This window comes from Ochotona princeps, chromosome 8 (assembly GCF_030435755.1).
Source record: "Ochotona princeps isolate mOchPri1 chromosome 8, mOchPri1.hap1, whole genome shotgun sequence".
Lineage (NCBI taxonomy): Eukaryota > Metazoa > Chordata > Mammalia > Lagomorpha > Ochotonidae > Ochotona > Ochotona princeps.
The window spans coordinates 12,937,771-12,955,878 of record NC_080839.1 but is presented as its reverse complement, the minus strand read 5'-3'; the positions used below and the strand labels follow the sequence as shown (position 1 = coordinate 12,955,878).

Below are 18,108 nucleotides of genomic sequence, written 5' to 3'. Positions count from 1 at the left end.
TCTCTTTTATAATATCTATGGTGTATTTTATGATGTACACTTTTTCATTCTTGATATCGCCAACTTGTGTGTTAACCTCTTTTTTCTTGATCAGTGTGGCTAGGGCTCAGTTTTATTAGTCATTTCAAAGAACAAACGTTTGCAGTTTGCTGGTGTGCTCTGCCGTTCGTTTCCCATTTCACTGATTCTTTCTTGCTGCCTGCACCACTCTATTCTGCTCTTCATTTTCTAGCTTCTTAGGGCCAGAGGTAGTTTCATCTACTTTTCTAAAATAACCATCTCAAATTGGAAATTACTCCTACCAAACTCCTTTCATTGCATTCCCCCCAAATTTGTTCTGTAATATTTTCTTTACTACTCAGTGTGAAAGATTTCTTAATTTCCCACGTGATTAATTTTTGATTCACAAGTTATAATAAAATGCACTGCACATTATTCAATTATTTGGGATACTGTCCAGCTATCTTTTTGTTATTTATAGTTTAAGTCCATCACCAACAGAGATCACGCTCTGTGGGGTTTTTCTTAATCTTTTAAGGAATCTTTTGAAACCTGGTTTACGGTCAACAATGTATTTCTGAGCGTAGTCTCCGTGAAGGATAAATACCAAGGTGACTGGGCAAAGGAGAGCATGGTTCACATCTTCTATAATCATGGTGAATATTGACTTGTTTTATCAATTACTGGATTTGTCCGTTTCTCTCATGGTTCTGTCAATTTCTGCTTTGAGTGTTTTAAATCTCTTGTTAAGATGCATACCTCATTAGGATTATACTGTCTTCTTGATGAAGTGGAACTTTAATCATCATCAAAGGATGTTTCTCCTGGCTAACACACTTACCTCGCTATGTGTTTTATCTGATACTAACATAGGCTCTCTTATGCTCACTAGTTGCATGTTCTATCTTTTCTGTGCCCTGTTTTTCCATTTCACATTGCTGGATTTTGCATATTTTTTACCCTTTATGACAACATCTGCCTTTTAACTCAAACAGTAAGAGCACTTATATCTATGGCAGTTATTGATATTGTTGAGTATAAACATGCCATTCTATTCTTTGAAGTCTGTCTCCTTTGATTTTGATTGCTTTGCTATGTTTTTGGTTTTTTCTGGACTGGCTTTTTTCTTTTGCTTCAGTTTACTTTTTATTATAATATATTCATTTTTTCTGTCTTGAATTAAAATTATACCACTTCATATAGAAGTAAGAAACTTATAACAGCATAATTCTATTATACTACAATCAGCCCTTTATGCTGCTGTCACCAGATATTTCACTTGCCACATATTTCACTTACCAACCAAACTATAAAAAGTTAAAGATGGAAAATTAATCAATGTATCTATCAACCTATTTTATCTTTAGTTTATGTCTGAATTTCCATTAATTTCACTTTGTCTAGTTTAAAATACTAATATAATGATTCTAACATTTCTTCTAAAACAGCTCTGCTGTTAAATTCTATCCTGCACCTTTTACTGAAATTCCCTTTATTTCATTACATATATGAACCTAGCATTCTTTTTTTTTATTTATTTTATTTTTATTACAAAGTCAGATATACTGAGAGGAGGAGAGATACAGAGGAAGTGGAGCTGCCGGAATTAGAACCAGCGGCCATATGGGATGAAGGCAAGGACCTTAGCCACTAGGCCACACTGCCGAGCCCCTGAACCTAGCATTCTAAGCAGACCTCTTGCTCTTTTGGCAGTGCCCTGTCCCCTGGTTCTGCAATCCTTTATGAGAAGCCAACCATTATCCTCGTCACTGCTCTCCTGTATCTAAGGTTCTTTCTCTTCTACTTGCAATATTTATTCTTCATCTGGTATTCAGTAGTTTCACTCTGATATACTATTCTTTGTTTTCTCTTAAGCTTCTTTTGTTACAATGTTTGCTGAGCCTTCTGGATTTGGCTCATTTTTTTTTCTGTCCCATTCTCTCCCTCATCTTCTTCTGAGACTCCAGTTACATGTATATTATATGAGACACTGTCCCACACATCACTGAATCTGCTCATTTTCCACATATTTCTTCCTGTGCATTAGCTCAGCTGATTTCTATCTTGAGGTTTACTGATTTTTTTTTCTGTTGTGTACAGACTGATTTTCTTCTCATCCAATTAATTTTTAAATCCATAGAATCATCTTTTTCAATTCTATAATTTTCACTTGGCTTTTTTTTTTTTACATTTTTCAAATATCTTCTCAGGTTTCCTATCTCTTGTCCATTATATCCATACATCCTGCCCACACTTTAATAAAACATCATTTTAAAAAGAGCTCTTATCTGCTAATTTCAACATCTAACTGTGAGTCTTCTATTGATTTTTTTCTCCTGATGGTGAGCCACATTGATTCTACTTCTTCACATGACAACATTTCATTGTGTAATGCACTCTGGACATGCTACTGGAGCCAAGTCACGTCTTTCAACACAGATTGCTGTGTTTCACTGCAATATGTAGTTAGATTATCATCAAACTTGAGATTGTGAAGACTTAATTTTATGCTTTGTCAGGAAGAATCAGACTTGCCTTTAGTCTCTTTTAGTTTTTGTCTTCATGTAAACCCTTTGCCCTGGAGCGTAGTGTTACTCACAAGGGATGGCCCTTCCGAGATTTCATTCAGCTAGCTATTCCCTTCTGGCTTGGCAGGACTCAGAGTGTAAGTTCTGATTTTTTATTGAGCATCAGTTCTCTGCTTAAATCTCAAGGCTTCCAGACAGAAAGCACTTGAGCTCTTTGGCAACTTGTCCACCCATAGATATTTCAGGGATTATTATCAAGAATCTAAATGGTATTTGTGTATACGTATTTTGAAGTTTCCCTCTCTGTGGCCTTCTAATTTTTTGAATGTTTTCCCTCAATTTTCAGTCAAACACTCTGGTGGTTCCAAACGCCATTTGCGGTTAGGACACTAATGTAGTTCTTCCCAAGAGGTGGGTTCCCCTTTAGAGCCTTAAGTGTAGGAAAGAGCTTTCTTGTTGTGAGTTAAAATCCAAAGATAGTAAAACTAGAAGATTGTTAAATATGACAGCATTTAAGCATTTTTAAACTTCTGTTTTCATGTCCAAAAAATTTGAACAAAGTAAAAAAGAAGTAATATACTGGTGGAAAATTGTGCATTATGATAGAAGATTCCTTTTTATGTAAGTAATACTCTTATGGGCAATACACCATAAATTCCAGTGAGGAGATTATATGAGCAGGCAATACCTTAAAACAGTTAAAATGGTTCCTCACACAGAAAAATCATCCAATTTCAGTATATGTGCTGCCGAAGCAAGCACAAAGAGAAGTATCTAAAGTTGCTCATAATTAAAGAAACCATTTCTCACCTATCGAACTGGGGAAATGCCAAAAGTAGCAAAAGATAATCTTTATAGAAATCTACCTGGAAGACATAGCTCAAACAACAACTAAAATTTAAATACATGATATTATGCACTAATTTGTATTTACAAAATATGGGTGGGGTCATGATATGCTTACATGAATATGTAAGCAAGGGGTTGGGTAAGCCATGTTACAGCCACAAAGTTAATAGTTCTATAGCTATAATAGAACTCTATGAATCATGATGGGCGATTCTCAGGACTCAATGATAAGTGGAAACACCAAAGGCAGAGCAGTAGTTTGCTGGTATCATTCATGTAGGAAAGAAGGAACTTTTTCTGTACTGCTCATCCCTCTGAAGTGAGTACAGGAAGAACCCATAGAGTCTTCCCACTTACACGAGGTGTGAGGAAACCAGGAAAAGAGCTGTAATTGGACTGGTCTGAAAGAGCAAGCAGTGGTGGTCTCTGAACGTGCCTTTCTGGCTAGCATCAAGCCTCATAAACTAAATAGCATTTCAGATAGATAAAAAAGGCAGAACAAACATCACCAGGATGTTGGGTGAAGTGGAAATAGTAGGACAAATGAATGCGTGTTAAAAACGAATAAGAACCAAAAATGATAACAATCATTAAAAATGGATACCCCTGAAGGAGAGGAGAAGAAAAACTCTAGTCAGATATACTGTCTTGACTAGCTACTGGAAGACTAAAGTCACCAAGAAAAATGCAGGCTCTTAGAAAGCAAACATGCTTCCCACGGCACATGAGTCAGCAACTCCAACCACTCAGCATTTACTCCAGGGATGAGCAGCGAAAAAGTAAGCCCTTGATAGACAGCAAAAGCCAAGTTGCTACGTTCTCAGAGAAAGAAGTTACAGAGAGCAAAAGCAGAAGGTTAAAATAAACAATTCCCTTTATCAGGATCAAAACTATCAGTATGAACTCATGGTGTGGAAACACAAATGAACATATCTGTGAGTTCATAAACACGAGGGTCTTCAACAAGTTCATGGAAATGCATATTACACTATACATGATATTTTTTAACCAAAAGAAAAAGAGTCCTCTTCTTTGTTCATTCTACTTTCCCTGGAACCTTGTAAAGCACCTGATATAAAACTTCATAGCTATTTCCTAGCTTGGAAGGGGCAGCAGTGAGCAAACTCAGTGATTACACCCACGCTGTACACAATTTCCCAATCAAAGTGACCGGTGTTCCTCAGGAAAATGGTCATTGACAAGGTAGAGTAGGAAGCCACAAGATTAGCCACAAAGGAAAAAGGTGCTCAGAAAAGGATGAGGCCACTTCACCAGTATAGGAACCAACCTCAACCAGCTCTCAGCGGGCACAGCTTGGCACAATTAAGCAAAGAAGTGAATAAGAGCAAAAAATGAATAGCCATGAGTCCATGTTTGCATAAATAATAAGTAACAATAAATAAATAATTGGGAGAGAAGGACCAGCTCATGGCTTCCAGTTTATAAATGTGGCAGGAATGAGAGTAATAGAAAAATTTCACTAGCCAAATACCACACAGTGTTAATTGTTGCGAGAACAACTAATGCATGTTAAAAACAGTGGACGAAAGTATGAGGAGATGTAGGATGTTTGCCCTTAAAACCTGTGTGGACTTGAAACCACAAGCTTTCCTGATGCACAGGTTGCTACCTGTAATGAGTGGCTTCAATTAGGTGACACCAGGGGTCCCTTCCAACCCCCACAAGGGAGGAAATGACTGTGCCTCTCCTGTGATTGTAAGAGTATAATCTTTTCATTTTCTGTACCCATAATTCCTCTCCTTCCTTCTTTTTCATTCCTTCCTCATGAGAGATTTTCCTAGAAAGAGAATTTAGGGAACTCTTTGTGAGAGAAACAAGGAGCAAGTCGGAAACTGGTGTGGGGAAGAGAAAATGGAATCCTTACTACAAACTGGTACCTGATTGGGGTGGGGAAGTGAGAGAGAAGCCAACGACATAAACGGGAACATTTCCTATGAGCAGCCACAACAAAGAGGTGAGCGCCAAGCAACGGCCTGGGAGCTCTGCCTACTCCAGATGGGGACCCATATGCTCCCCTCCTTAGGACTTCCAAGCACCACTGCCACAGCAGCCTGGGTAGCCCAGGCAGCTGCCATGCCCTGGAGACACAAAGAGTGTCCCTCCACCATGACTCTTCCCAACCCACCTCCAGCACAGAACGAAGAAGCAGCAGCAAGTTCAATGCAAATATGAACTCAGGAAATTCGGTTTACCATCCTATTTCCTGTCTTTGATGATCTGCATCTGGAACAAAGTTCTTGACATTTCTGCACCATGAGAATTTTAATAAAACATGTGTCATTCAGGGTGCTGTGTTGGTTTCTTAAAATCTGACAAACACAGGCCTGCAGCTGCCCCAGCTCTGTTTCCCAACTCCATTCTCCAACTCTCCCGGACAGTACATGCAAGCCCACATTGGCTCTGCTCTCCCCCCGGCGTTCATCAATGATGGTGTTTCCCTAGTTCCTCCCTGCAGCTGCCACCTGGCCAGCACACCCAGCCACCCCTGAACACATCTCCTGATGGACGGCCATTCAGTTACTCCCTGGGAATGTGCTATATGCGTGCCATCCAGCATCGACACTGACAGCTTGCATTTTGCGCAGATGAGAACTTAGAGTCCAAGCCCCAGCCAGGCGACCTATGCAAAGATGCTGTCAGTCCACAGTTAAATCAAACAGAGTAACTGCCACCAGCAGTCAGAACAACTGCCTTTGCGGAAATACCACGGTTTTATTATGTTTACAAGATCTAAATTAGGAACTTAAAAGTCACACACACTCAAAGAGAAGTCAAGTTTCACACTGACCACAACAATAACAACTGTAGGGGACAGTGTTTATTTTTTTTTCTTAACAGAAAGTTCTAGAAAGTTGCATTTCTAATAATCTTATTTCCAACCTACATCAATCATCTCTCCCCATCTCCAGTATTGAATAAAGCAACACAGCATGGGACAGTTGCTCCGAAGCCAGTTGATTGTGCCTGGATTTTGAAGCTAACACCTGATGCTCATCTGCAAGCTTCTACCCTTGTCTTTGACACTCAGCCTTGCAACTCTGGCGAAGGAAAACTACATGAGATTTCTTAAACTGGTCTTTCACAGGTGATGCTGACACACTATGTAGTAGGAGGACCACTCACGGGATGAGGCCATGGCACAGGTGACATAAGACAAGAGCTGCACCCACGCCTAGTTAGCTAGAACTATTCCCAGTCCATCTGTATTCTCATTCCTCCACCCCCATGCTCATTAGCAAATAAGCAGCCGTTTGTTAAACATCTTGATTAACTCAGCATCTATCTTTTTCTCCATAGAATGACAGTCTTACTAATAAAAGGCATGACGAGTCATTATTTATAGATTTTTCTTCTTCTCCTCAATAACATGGAAATGAAGAAGCAGTCACTTGCAACATGATTTTGGAGAACTATATAGGTGAAGTCTGAGGGAAGCCAGGGGCCTGAGTTCCCTCCATGGTTGCCAGCACACAAAATGGTACTGCTTTTCCCATTTGGAGTGAAATTATAACTACTTCAAGGAGAACATGCGGTCAGGTAACACCACGAGCTTATTCCTTGGTGAGGACCCAGTGGGCACTGCGCAGTGAGGGGCAGGTGGAGTCCCTTACATGTTGACAAAGCTTGGCGCAGCGAACCGACAGTGAAGTGTGCTTTACTCAAGGGCAACCATAAGTACCTGAGAGGAAAAGCAGCTTTCCGAAGCCCACTCATGTACTGTTCCTCTCCTATAAGAATCCTGGGTTGTTTTCAGGAGCTCTTGGAATTTGAGATGAAAAAACCAGCATCATCCCAAGATTTGTTGGGGGCCCACATTCAAATTGCCCGACAGAATCTGTTATTTCCAGTTAATGCAGGAGTCCATATCCTTTCCTCTAAGCTTGTAGGTTTCATCTTAATTTAGCACATATTTCAGTTTGCCTTTGGCTACAATAACACAGGGCATATCTGGCAGGACACAGTCCCTGCAGGTAAGTGCAAGAAGCATGATAGGAAACAGCCCAGAATAGGCCATGGAAAGTTTCCCACTGGCACACATTCGGCATGGGTCAGGGGCAGAACAGGCTGAATCAGTTCATGTCATCCACTGGCAAATCCGCTAACCAGAACAGAGTGTGGGTTGAGTTGGGTTTGGTCGCGACAAAACCAGTACACATTATGGAATGCCAGGGCGTGGTTGCCTGTACTGGATTTGACTGCAGCACCCAATCAGCACACCTGAGATCCAGGAAGGGAGGAGCAGAGCCGGCAGGGGGATTAAGGGGCTGGTCCCCTCGCCGGACAGCTACTCCCACTGGAGAACGTGGGCTGGGATGGGGACAGACCAGACTAAGCAGGGCTACAACACCTGTGCGCCGCATGTGGACCGATCAGGGAAAAGCCAGGCTGGGCTGATTGTTCCTACTGGTGCAAGCATAAATTAGAGTGGGTGAGGGTTGTTAGGGCTTAGCCACAGTATCAGCTGGCAGAAGCTGGCACTGGGGGTTAATTCTGTCAAGTCAAATCACAGAACCACCCAAAGAGTGCATCAACCGGGATTGAGAGGCCCGGGAGGGAAATAGTGGGTTCCCCCCTCTTGGGTCACTACTCCCACGGGAGGGCATGAAAACTAGGATGGGGGCTGGGGTGGCTAGACAGAGAGGCACTCAACAACACCCATGAGGGCTGGATAATTGAGTTGGTTAGATGGAACTAAGCTTTAATACCCATTGACAAGTACAAGAGCCAAATGGGATGTGAGACAGACTGGACTAGTCTGCTACACATACTGGCAAACTAGGGTAGGGGGCGGGCCTGGTGGGGGTTATTGTGGGACACCCCGACTAGACTGCAGCTCCCACTGGTTGAAGGGCCGAGTATGTGCTGGGCAAAACCAGACTGGACTGCAACACCCATTGGTTCCAGTGCAACTCGGGACTGAAAACAGAAACAATCCAGCAATTGCAACCACCAGCTGATTGGGGTGATGGACTGTGCCAGGCCCTGTGCTTGCAAGAACATACAAGAATCTAGTCTGGGAATACCTCAAAGTTTCTTTTGGAGATCTCCCCAATCGAACTGCTGGACTCAGAACTCTAACCAAAAAAAGACAGAAGACAGAACAAGTCAATCATTCATATCAGCTATATGTTGGCAGCGAAATATGGGGCAAACGGAGACTTTATGATGGACCATATCAATCGGTGGACGACCTCACTGAGCGAAACTGGCAGCGATTCATAACTGGAGAACTATTAACACCACTTGAGCAAATATCTCAGAGCATGCCCCACATCTGGGACTTGGGGTGGGTGGGAAACCGGGTGGGGCTTCTTCCTCAATATCCCCCTTTACCTCAGATACACGATGGAAACAATATGGACATAATAGTATTACCCACTTCCCCATACCCCCTGAATCTTTTTTTTGTTAACCATAATTAACTATGTAAAGATTGTCAACAACTATACAATAAAATAAAATAAATTAAAAAAAAACAACACAGGGCATAATATCAAGACAAGAACATATCACATGATCTTTATGATCTCCTCATGCCTAACTGTGGATATTCACTGAATATTTCATTAAGTTGAACAAAAAAATGATATGTTCACGGTAATAACTAAGGTCATTAACATTAGTACAAGATCTACAATTTTCTAAATGCTTTTTAAAAATTACAAATCCCATCTTTGCAACAAAATTTGCATTGTACCAACTTGGATTATTCAAATTATGTGAGAATTGAAGTTTAAAAAAGGTAAAATCAAACTGTTTGGGGCTGGCATTGTGGTATAGTAGGCTAACCCTATGCCTGTAGCATCAGCATCCATACGTGTACAGGTTCAAGTTCTGGCTGCTCCACTTCCAGTCCAGTTCTTTGCTGAAGGCCTGGGAAAGCACAGGAGACGGGTCCAGTCCTTCGGACCCTCTGTCCAGGTGGATGACCCAGAAGAAGCTCCTGGCTCCTGGATTTGGATCAGCTCAGCTCTGGTCACTGCAGTCACTGGCGAGTGAACCAGTGGATGGAAGATCTTTGTATCAACTTCTCTCTATAACTCTGCCTTTCAACATGAAATATAATAAAATAAACCTGTCTGATCCTAAAACGCTTGTTGCTGTTGTTTTTAACACAGCACACACCTAATAGTTATGTTACATTTGGGAAAAATATCCATGAATGTATAAATGTTTTCTCCTCTCAAAATTAGAAAAGACACACACAAAAAAATTGAGCATTCTAGTAGACGATGAATTTTAGCAGAAAATATTTGTAAAAATTTACTACCTGAAAACATTTAAATCATGCTAGAAATAAAATTTAGAGCATGCCTTTGTCAGTGGACTCCTAATTCTAATATTAAGAAAATTAAAAGATAAAGAGAAGATAATGGATTCTCAAATACTAAACAATGAAAGTTCGAAACCTAGGAGGAAAACATGCAAGAAAAATATGTGTGGAGAGACATGGCCCTGGACATAGTGCTGGGAAACCACAACTTGATTCAATATTTGCAGAGAGAAGTTAGGCTAAATACACACAATTAAGACTATTCATCCTGACACTGTCTATAATAACCAAAAACTTGAACCAGAGCCCTGTGCAATCATGTCCTGACTGACACAGAGAGCCACATTACATGATTAAAAGGGTATTTGGTTAGAAAACATTGTAATCTCCCTTTATATTTTATTTCAAGAAATGTGTCTACCAACGCCAAGGCTCCTAACCAGTTTTCAGGTTTGGATGCCATATTAGCTATGGTTGTGTGACAAATTATCTCTAAATTCACCATCTTGAAACCAAAAAATGCTGTTATCTCATAGTCCTCAAGGATTAGGAACCAAGGCATTTCGTGGTTGGGTGCTTAGGCTCTCTGGCGAGTCTGTAATCAGGCTGTTGTCTTAGTACTTGAAGTCTGAGACTTGACTAAAGGTGGAGAAGACACTTCCAAGTTCATTTGCATACCGTTTTAATAGAATGTTTTAACTTTAAAATTTTCATTTATTAGCTTGTTTAATTTCAAAGGCAGACATACACATATGCATACATAGTTAGGCCCTAAGGCATACTTTATAACCCAACCCCAGAGAAGGTGCACCCTCACTTCTGTGGCATTCTATTGGTTCCACTGCCCAACCTTGATGCACTGGGGGGATTATATAAAAGTCAGAGTGTTGGGGAGCAGGGGTCCTTGAAGGGCGCCCATCTTGGAGCTCCAGCTCGCACAGTGCATCTTTGGCTCCTACTCACTCACTCCCAAAACACACTTTTCCCAAGTCTCCTACAACGACAGCACTGGCTCAGAGTCCAGGATCTCATTACCTAAGCTCAGTCTAGAGGCAGACAGGAATTCTCAGGTGTCATCCCTTCAACACTATGCCCTTGATTTAAAGGGTAACTAAAGCAATGAGCCATCTGTCCTCCACATAGCTATGATGGCAGGATGATCTGTAGGGTAACTGCCACATATTTGCTTATTCAAAAAACAGGAAAATGGAAGAACAAAAGTACTCATAATGGTCCAAACAAATTCTGAAATCCAGCTGGGCAATTACCAGAGGTTTCTTGGTTAGGACTCAGTCCTCCTCGTGCCCAGGGGGGTTTATCCTTCACATGTTTAGTTCTGCCTTCCGCCTTCTTGGTTCTTCCCTCTGGCACCTGTTTATGCTCCTGGTGAAAGGTACTGCATGACTGAAACTGGATGATTTTCTCACGATGCTTCCTGATTGTAGAAGTTTGATGACTCTGTTCATTGTGTATTGTTTCAGTATCTCTCCGCGCAAGCTGACAAATGTCCAGCTGGTATAGTTCTCTTAAAAGCTTTGTGTATCTCCTATGAATGCTTGTGAGATTTAGTCTGTTAGACAAGAGCCCCATACCCAAATTCACACATCTCTTTAACACACACACACAAATAACTCCAATATAGTGACCAAGATGGAAGTCACAATGTTTTTATGAGCTAGCCTGCGAAGCAACACACAGTTGCTTTGTTGTCCAGCACACAGCCCAGCTCTGGCACAGGGCCAGGGAGACCTGCTTAAAGGTATGAATGCCAGGATATTGATGATACCATGGGTGATATGTCACTGGCACATAGAGACTGGCACATGTAGGATCATTTTGGTTTGTACTGTTTAATGCTTTCACGGTTTTTTTCCCCTTAGGCTAACATTGCCATCTGTTAATGTACCAATGTTATGGGGTGAAGCCAGTGATAGCCAGCACCCATTGACAGTGGGCAAATGAGAGTTGGCTGTGTTCTCTACCCTCTGTCCTGAAGGTGGGTCCTAATAGCAACGGAATGTTAATTACATCCTCAACCACCACCCCCTACACATCCTAAATTAGCCAGGATATTGGAAGTCCAATTAGTCTAGGTGTTTTTAGCTACAAGTCCAGTTCCTGTTCCTGCCCATCCCAAGGAGCACTAATCAACTCCTTAGCCCTCAACACTTTGGCATTCGCTCCTGCCCACCTGTGACTCACCTATCAACTGAGAGGGGATGATATTGCATTGCTGTGTAACCACTCCCCTCACAAGCCCCTTTAAAGGTCCCGTGAAGCAGGGGCTCGCTCTCTGGTCAGGTGCTTCCGTTACTCTGGCACCTCGACCCTTGCCTGACCCAGGACAGGTAATTCCCTGAGTGTGGTCCCTGTGTACTGCTTAGATGGGACAATGATATAGTAATGTTATTTCTGGTTTGTGTGCTGTCACAAGTTCCAGGAGAGGTGAGGCCTAGCAGTAGTGGAATGTGGGCAGAGAAGCCAGGGAAAGGTGAATGTCTGCAGCTTTGTAAGTGTGTCCAGGTTATTTATTGCATGTCTCTTAGGTTAACTTATATTGTTGGGGAAGCTGGGACATAAGTCTTCAGCTTAATGGGTAGACTTAAGGATAATGATCATTTGTTCCTTTTGGGATTATGATTGTTTGGATTATGATTGGTTAGCTTGCCGTATGGACTTGTGATTTGCTATTGTGCTCTATTATCACCAAGCTTGATTAACAGACTCCTTAATAAACCTTAGACATGTCTGGTGTGATCTCACTCGCACCACACAACAACAAATTATACTCTAAATTCATACATTGATGTCCCAACTTCAGGTACCTCAGAACATGGCCATATTTGGGGATTTACAATAAATTTTTAACAATTTATTCAATGGGTGAGTATTGTGACACAGCAAATTAAGCTGCTGCCTGGGGCGCCTGTATTTCAAATTGGCATGCCTGGGATGCAGAGCCACCTCCACTTTTAATCCAGCTTCTTGCTAAGGGACTTGAAGGTAACAGATAATGGCCCAAGGACTTGAGCTTTACTGTTCCCATCCCAGATGGAGTTACTGGCACCTGGGTTCAGCCTGGCTTAGTTCCTGCCTTTGCAGGCATTTGAATGGTACAGTAGCAGACAGGAGATTCTCTCTCACTCTTTCTGTGTGTTGTGTCTGTCTATCTTTGTCTCTGTATCTTTTAAACAAGAATTTTTAGCAATTTGAGAGATACAAAAAGAAAGAGTTTTCCTATACAGAGGTTCACTCCCCAAATTATTGCAACAACCAGGGAGGGTCACAGCTGTAGCCTGGAGCTGGGAATTCTATCTAGGTCTCCCATGAGGACAGCAGGGACCCAGTTATCTGAGCCATCGTCCGTTACCTCCCATGGTCTGCATTGGAATTTGGAGCTAGAACTAAGAACTGAACACCGATACTCCAAAACCGAACAGGTACCTCAGCTGTGAGCCCCAGTGTCCACCCTGGAGACTGGGTTTTTAAAAAGGCAATTAAGTTAAAATGCAGCTGTTAGGTTTTTGCAACATGCCTGGCATCCTAATAAGGGAGACAACAGGAGCAGAAAGTACATACAGGATGGGTCATGAGGGGTAGCAAGAGGGTGGTTGCCTGCAAAGTCACAGGGAGGTCTTAGGGTCAATCAACCCCGCTAACACTTTGACCTTGGATTCCACCCACCCTAGAATAGTGAGAAACTAAATTCCCCAGGGCTTGCTAAGACAGCCCTGCTGGTTGACTCAGACACCCAACCTCGAAAAGGTAAGGGAAAATAGCTTGCTGTTGCTTAACATGAACGAGTTCATCTTTGAAAAGACTTCTTCAAAAGTCATGTTTGTTTTAATGTCTGTATTATCTCAGTGCATATCATTAGATTTATTTCTATACAAAATGTGCATCCATGAGATTCTTAATTGGATCTGAGGGTCTATGCTTCTACTAGAAACACTTAACACTTTTTCATGTCCTATTATCACTCCTTTAAAAGCCAGTTTCTCAGCTTCCAGGGATGGGAACTGGAGAGATGCATTATCTCTTGGATGGTCGGGAACCAGGAGCTGCCCTTGCTTGGCTTCCTGAGGAAAGGACTCATGGAGCAATCAGACCACTGTGGAAATGTTTTCAAGGAGTGAGTGGATCAGCACAATTCAAGATCAAAGCATGGTGTTTCAGGATCAACCCACACAGGCAGAAGCAAGGGAAGAGTCACGAGGAAGGGAAAGCAGATCTAGAAAACAATTGTGGTGAAGTCCTCCAATCAGGGGGAACACTGAAGGACTCCGCCCACTGCAGACTCAGTTACAAGGGTGGAGAAGCTGTTTCGTACCCAGGGCCCAGTGGAGATGTGTCATGTCGTTGCAGGCAATACCAAATGATCAACTTCAAAATTAGCCTGCTGTAAATTTATTGAATTTCAAGTCTCTCCTGTGGTTATCCTGGCAGGACCAGCCCAAACACAATGATTTTACAGGCCAGATGTTGACCTTTCTTGAACCAACAGCCTCAAGTTACCCAACAACATCTTCCTGATTCTCTGTTGGCTCTGCCGCTGGTCGCACAAATAAACTGCTGGCCCCTAACTTACTTGCCCTCTCTGCTTGTCTTCAGCACTGATTTGGAAAACCAGACTCCTGGGTACATGTCAGCTTACAACTTCATGAAGCACATATTTTAATCTCTGATTATCAATGCAAGAACAAAATGAAGTCTTTCGCCTATCTAGCAGCAATTGAAGTAAGAAACTCCACATGCTCTTTACTTGAGCTTACATTTTACTTAAAAAATACCATAGTCCCAATTTATCATAAAAACAGAAGATTGGGCCTGGCATGATAGCGTAGTGTTTGAAGTCCACACCTTGCACGCACCAGGATCCCATATGGCACCAGTTCTAATCCTGGTGGCCCCGCTTCCAATCCAGCTCCCTGCTTGTGGCCTAGGAAAGCAGTCGACGATGGCCCAAGGCCTTGGGACCCTGCACCCACATGGGAGACCCAGGAGAGCTCCTAGCCGCTGGCTTCGGATTGGCTCAGCTCCAGCCATTGCAGCCACTTGGGGAGTGAACCATCAGACGGAAGATCTTCCTCTCTGCCTCTCCTCCTCTCTGTATATCCGCCTTTCCAATAAAAATAAATATTAAAAAAAAAACAGATCAAGTTTTTTTAAAAGCAAATTTGTGTTTTTCAAAAAACGAAACATAACACCACTTGCAGCTTTTACAGTCAATGTTGTGACTAGTTTTTAAAAAACACATTGGAACTGACTTCACAGGGACTAGCAATCCTTCTGTATACCAAACTTATGTTTCTAAGTTAATTCAGATTAATTTAATGCCTTAATGCCTTGTAAAAATGTCTTCGAATAACTTTTTAAAGATTTATTTATTTATTTGAGAGGCAGAGAGACAGAGAAAGTGGAAGAGATCCTCCATCCTCTGGTTCATTCCCTATATGACAACACCAACCAGGACTGGGCCAGGACAAAACTGAGAGCCAGGGATGCCAGTCAAGTCTCCCATGTGGGTGGCAGGGAGCCAAGCATATGGGTCATCTGCTGCTGCCTCTTCTTGGGTGTGTTAGAGGGAGCCTGAAATAAAGTGGAACAGACAGGATTCAAATCAGCTTTCTGACATGGGATGGCAACACTGCACAGTGGCGTAAACTACTATGTCATAGTGCTGGGCCCCCACTTGAATAATTCTTAAGCAAAGTGGTATGAGGGAAACCGCTGCTGAATTTAGATATCTAGAAATATATTTCCACGACTTGAACTCATAAATTAAAATTTTCTTGGGATAGAATGCTTAGACCATGCAATTCTGTATTTCTAGGAGTGCCTATTACTCCATTTGAAGCTGGTGAATAAAGACTGAAGCTAGCCTAATATTTCCCCATTTTGAGTAAATTATTGTTTTATGTCTGATCACTTTTATGATATCTTTGTTATTCTAGTTTTCTGGGTTATATACAAGTGTGGGAGTTATTCCATTTGGATATGGATTTTTTTTACACTCAAGATTTTTTTATTACAGATATATAATATAAATTAGATATATTTCAGGAATATTTATCATTCATGGGTTCAATTTTTACCATTTTCTCTCTGTGATTGCTTCTATAATTTTATCTCTTAACTTTTTTTCCTTATACAGTCTGGAAAACTTGGGGCACTTTGTGTTTTCCCCGTTTTTTTTTTTTTCCAGCACATTTGTAGCATGATTGCCTTTACTATCATTCTTCTGTTATTTTGACAGGAGCCCACCCACCCACCTAAATGTGCTCTTGGGGTCTGCTGGATGGACGGACCTACACAGCCCCACCCAACTCCTGGCAGTGTCTCAGCCCGAGTGGCTCTGACTCGCAAGGGAGCACCTGACCACATCTGGCTCCCAAGATTCTTCTGCCTCTAGAATACTCGCTAGGAGAATGCAAGTGCCCTGCTTCCTCTTCCCTTACCTCTGCCTTGTGCTAGGAGACATGATGTGACTCCTGCAGGGACCCACTCTGGCCTTCTTGGCAACCACTTCCCCAGGTAGAAGAACTGAAGCCTGGATTCTGGCTACAGCACCCCCAATCCCCTTAATCTGGACGGACAGGGGTGATGAGTGGGATGTTCCTGTGGCATCTTATTGGCCACCCCGCTCTGGATTAGAAGATGGAGCAGACATTGCTGGGATAGGGTTGGCATTTCTTCAAACCCCACTGGCACAGAATTTGGTAGAAAAATCCCTCAAGACTTTTACCAGTGCTGACACAAGGTTTTATGAGCGCAGAGTTTTGTGTGCTTTTAGTAAGAAATGAGTGGATCTCTGACTAACCCAATGACTCATTTTTACGTGTGCCTACCTGATGTACTTTGACCCCCAGGTCCAGAGTATACCATGGTTGTTACCCACAGAAAGCAATGATTTTTCAATTGCAACAAGAGCTAAGAATCACTCCACCCATTATCTCCCATGTCAGCCAAACAATAAATATTGTAAATACAGGGAACTTCTAAAAGTCGATCTAAAGGGGCTTTAATAGTAGCACCCTGACCTCTTGAGTAAGTAAGGCTGTCCCACACAATGCCCTGAAGGAACGCCACCCATGGCTCGAAGTCTGTTATGAAGCTGACTCATCCTCTGCTACCTTTAGCTGTGGCTAGTCTGCCAGCAAGGATATGCCCTCAGCACGTTCAAAGGGAGAAATCCAACACAACGCATCTTTACCTTATAATACAACCTGGCCACCAAACTCCGCCGAAGAACCCTTTCCCGGAAATTCACTGCCTTCAACAGAAAGGCAAGCTCACCAACTGTGTCCATGGTAATTGCCAGGAAACTGCAAGAAAACGGCGAGAAGATCATTATGACTTTGGCTTCACCAAAGTATTTCAAAGGAAATAAAGGAGAGGCTTTTTGTATTTCAAAACAAAAAGAGTTTCTCCCCATAGGACAGTCATGTAGCTTGCGTACAACCATCGATCTCCCATCCCCTCTCTCAATGGCTGTGTCTGCTTCTGTTCAGAACTTTGCTGATGAAAGCTTGGTTCCAGTTGACTCTGTGTTGTCACCCTTGTGGTACATAGATAACTTGTTTCCTATCTTTTCCAATTCCTAGTGCATTAAAGGTAATGTTCAAGATTTCGTTCAATCTTCACTAACATATATAATCTATCAAATGGAAGCTTACAATAATTTGTTCAACAATTCTTTGGCACTGAATACAAAAATTAATACAGTGAAACGTTAACACCTATATCCTTCACAACGCATTTGTCAGTGAATATGAGGGTATTTTGAAAAGTTCATGGGAAATGCATAAAGAAATTGTGTGGATTTCAAAAGATTTTTGCACCAAAAATAAGCATCTACTTTTTAAAAGGATCAATTTATTTTTATTGGAAAGACAGGTTTATAGAAAGAAGGAGAGACAGAGAGAAAGATCTTCCAACTGCTGGTTCATTACCCAAGTGGCTGCAATGACCAGAGCTGAGCTGATCCAAATCCAGGAGCCAGGAGCTTCTTCCGGGTCATCCACCTGGACAGAGGGTCCTAAGGCTTTGGGTCACCCTCTATTGCTTTCCCAGGCCACAAGCAGGGAGCTGAATGGGAAGTAGAGAAGCTGGGACATGAACTGACGCCCGTATGGAATCCTGGTGCATGCAAGGCAAGGACTTCAGCCACTAGGCTACTGTGTGGGCCCCATAATTTTTGTTCGTTTGTTTTTAGATACACACACACACAGAAAGAAGAGTGGACAGACAGACATAACTTCCACCCACTGGTTCACTCCTCAAATATTCCCAGCATCTGGGGCTAGGTCAGGTCGAAGTCAGGAGCCAGGAACTTAATCCGGTCCTTCACTTAGGCAGGTGGAACCCAACTACTTGAGCCATCAATTCTGTCACCCAGGATGCAGGACGCAGGAGTCAAGAGCCAGAGCCAGGACT

The 18,108-nt window shown here is 42.2% G+C and overlaps 1 protein-coding gene across 1 annotated transcript in view; it reads right to left on the bottom strand.

Annotated features, from left to right (window-relative positions):
* The window catches only part of ACOXL (acyl-CoA oxidase like), a 312,000-nt gene that overhangs the window by 76,399 nt on the left and 217,493 nt on the right, over nucleotides 1-18,108 (bottom strand). The window contains exon 15 of the mRNA XM_058667609.1: nucleotides 16,886-16,997. Coding sequence (XP_058523592.1) covers nucleotides 16,886-16,997 — 112 coding nt within the window. The remainder of the gene's footprint in view (nucleotides 1-16,885; nucleotides 16,998-18,108) is intronic.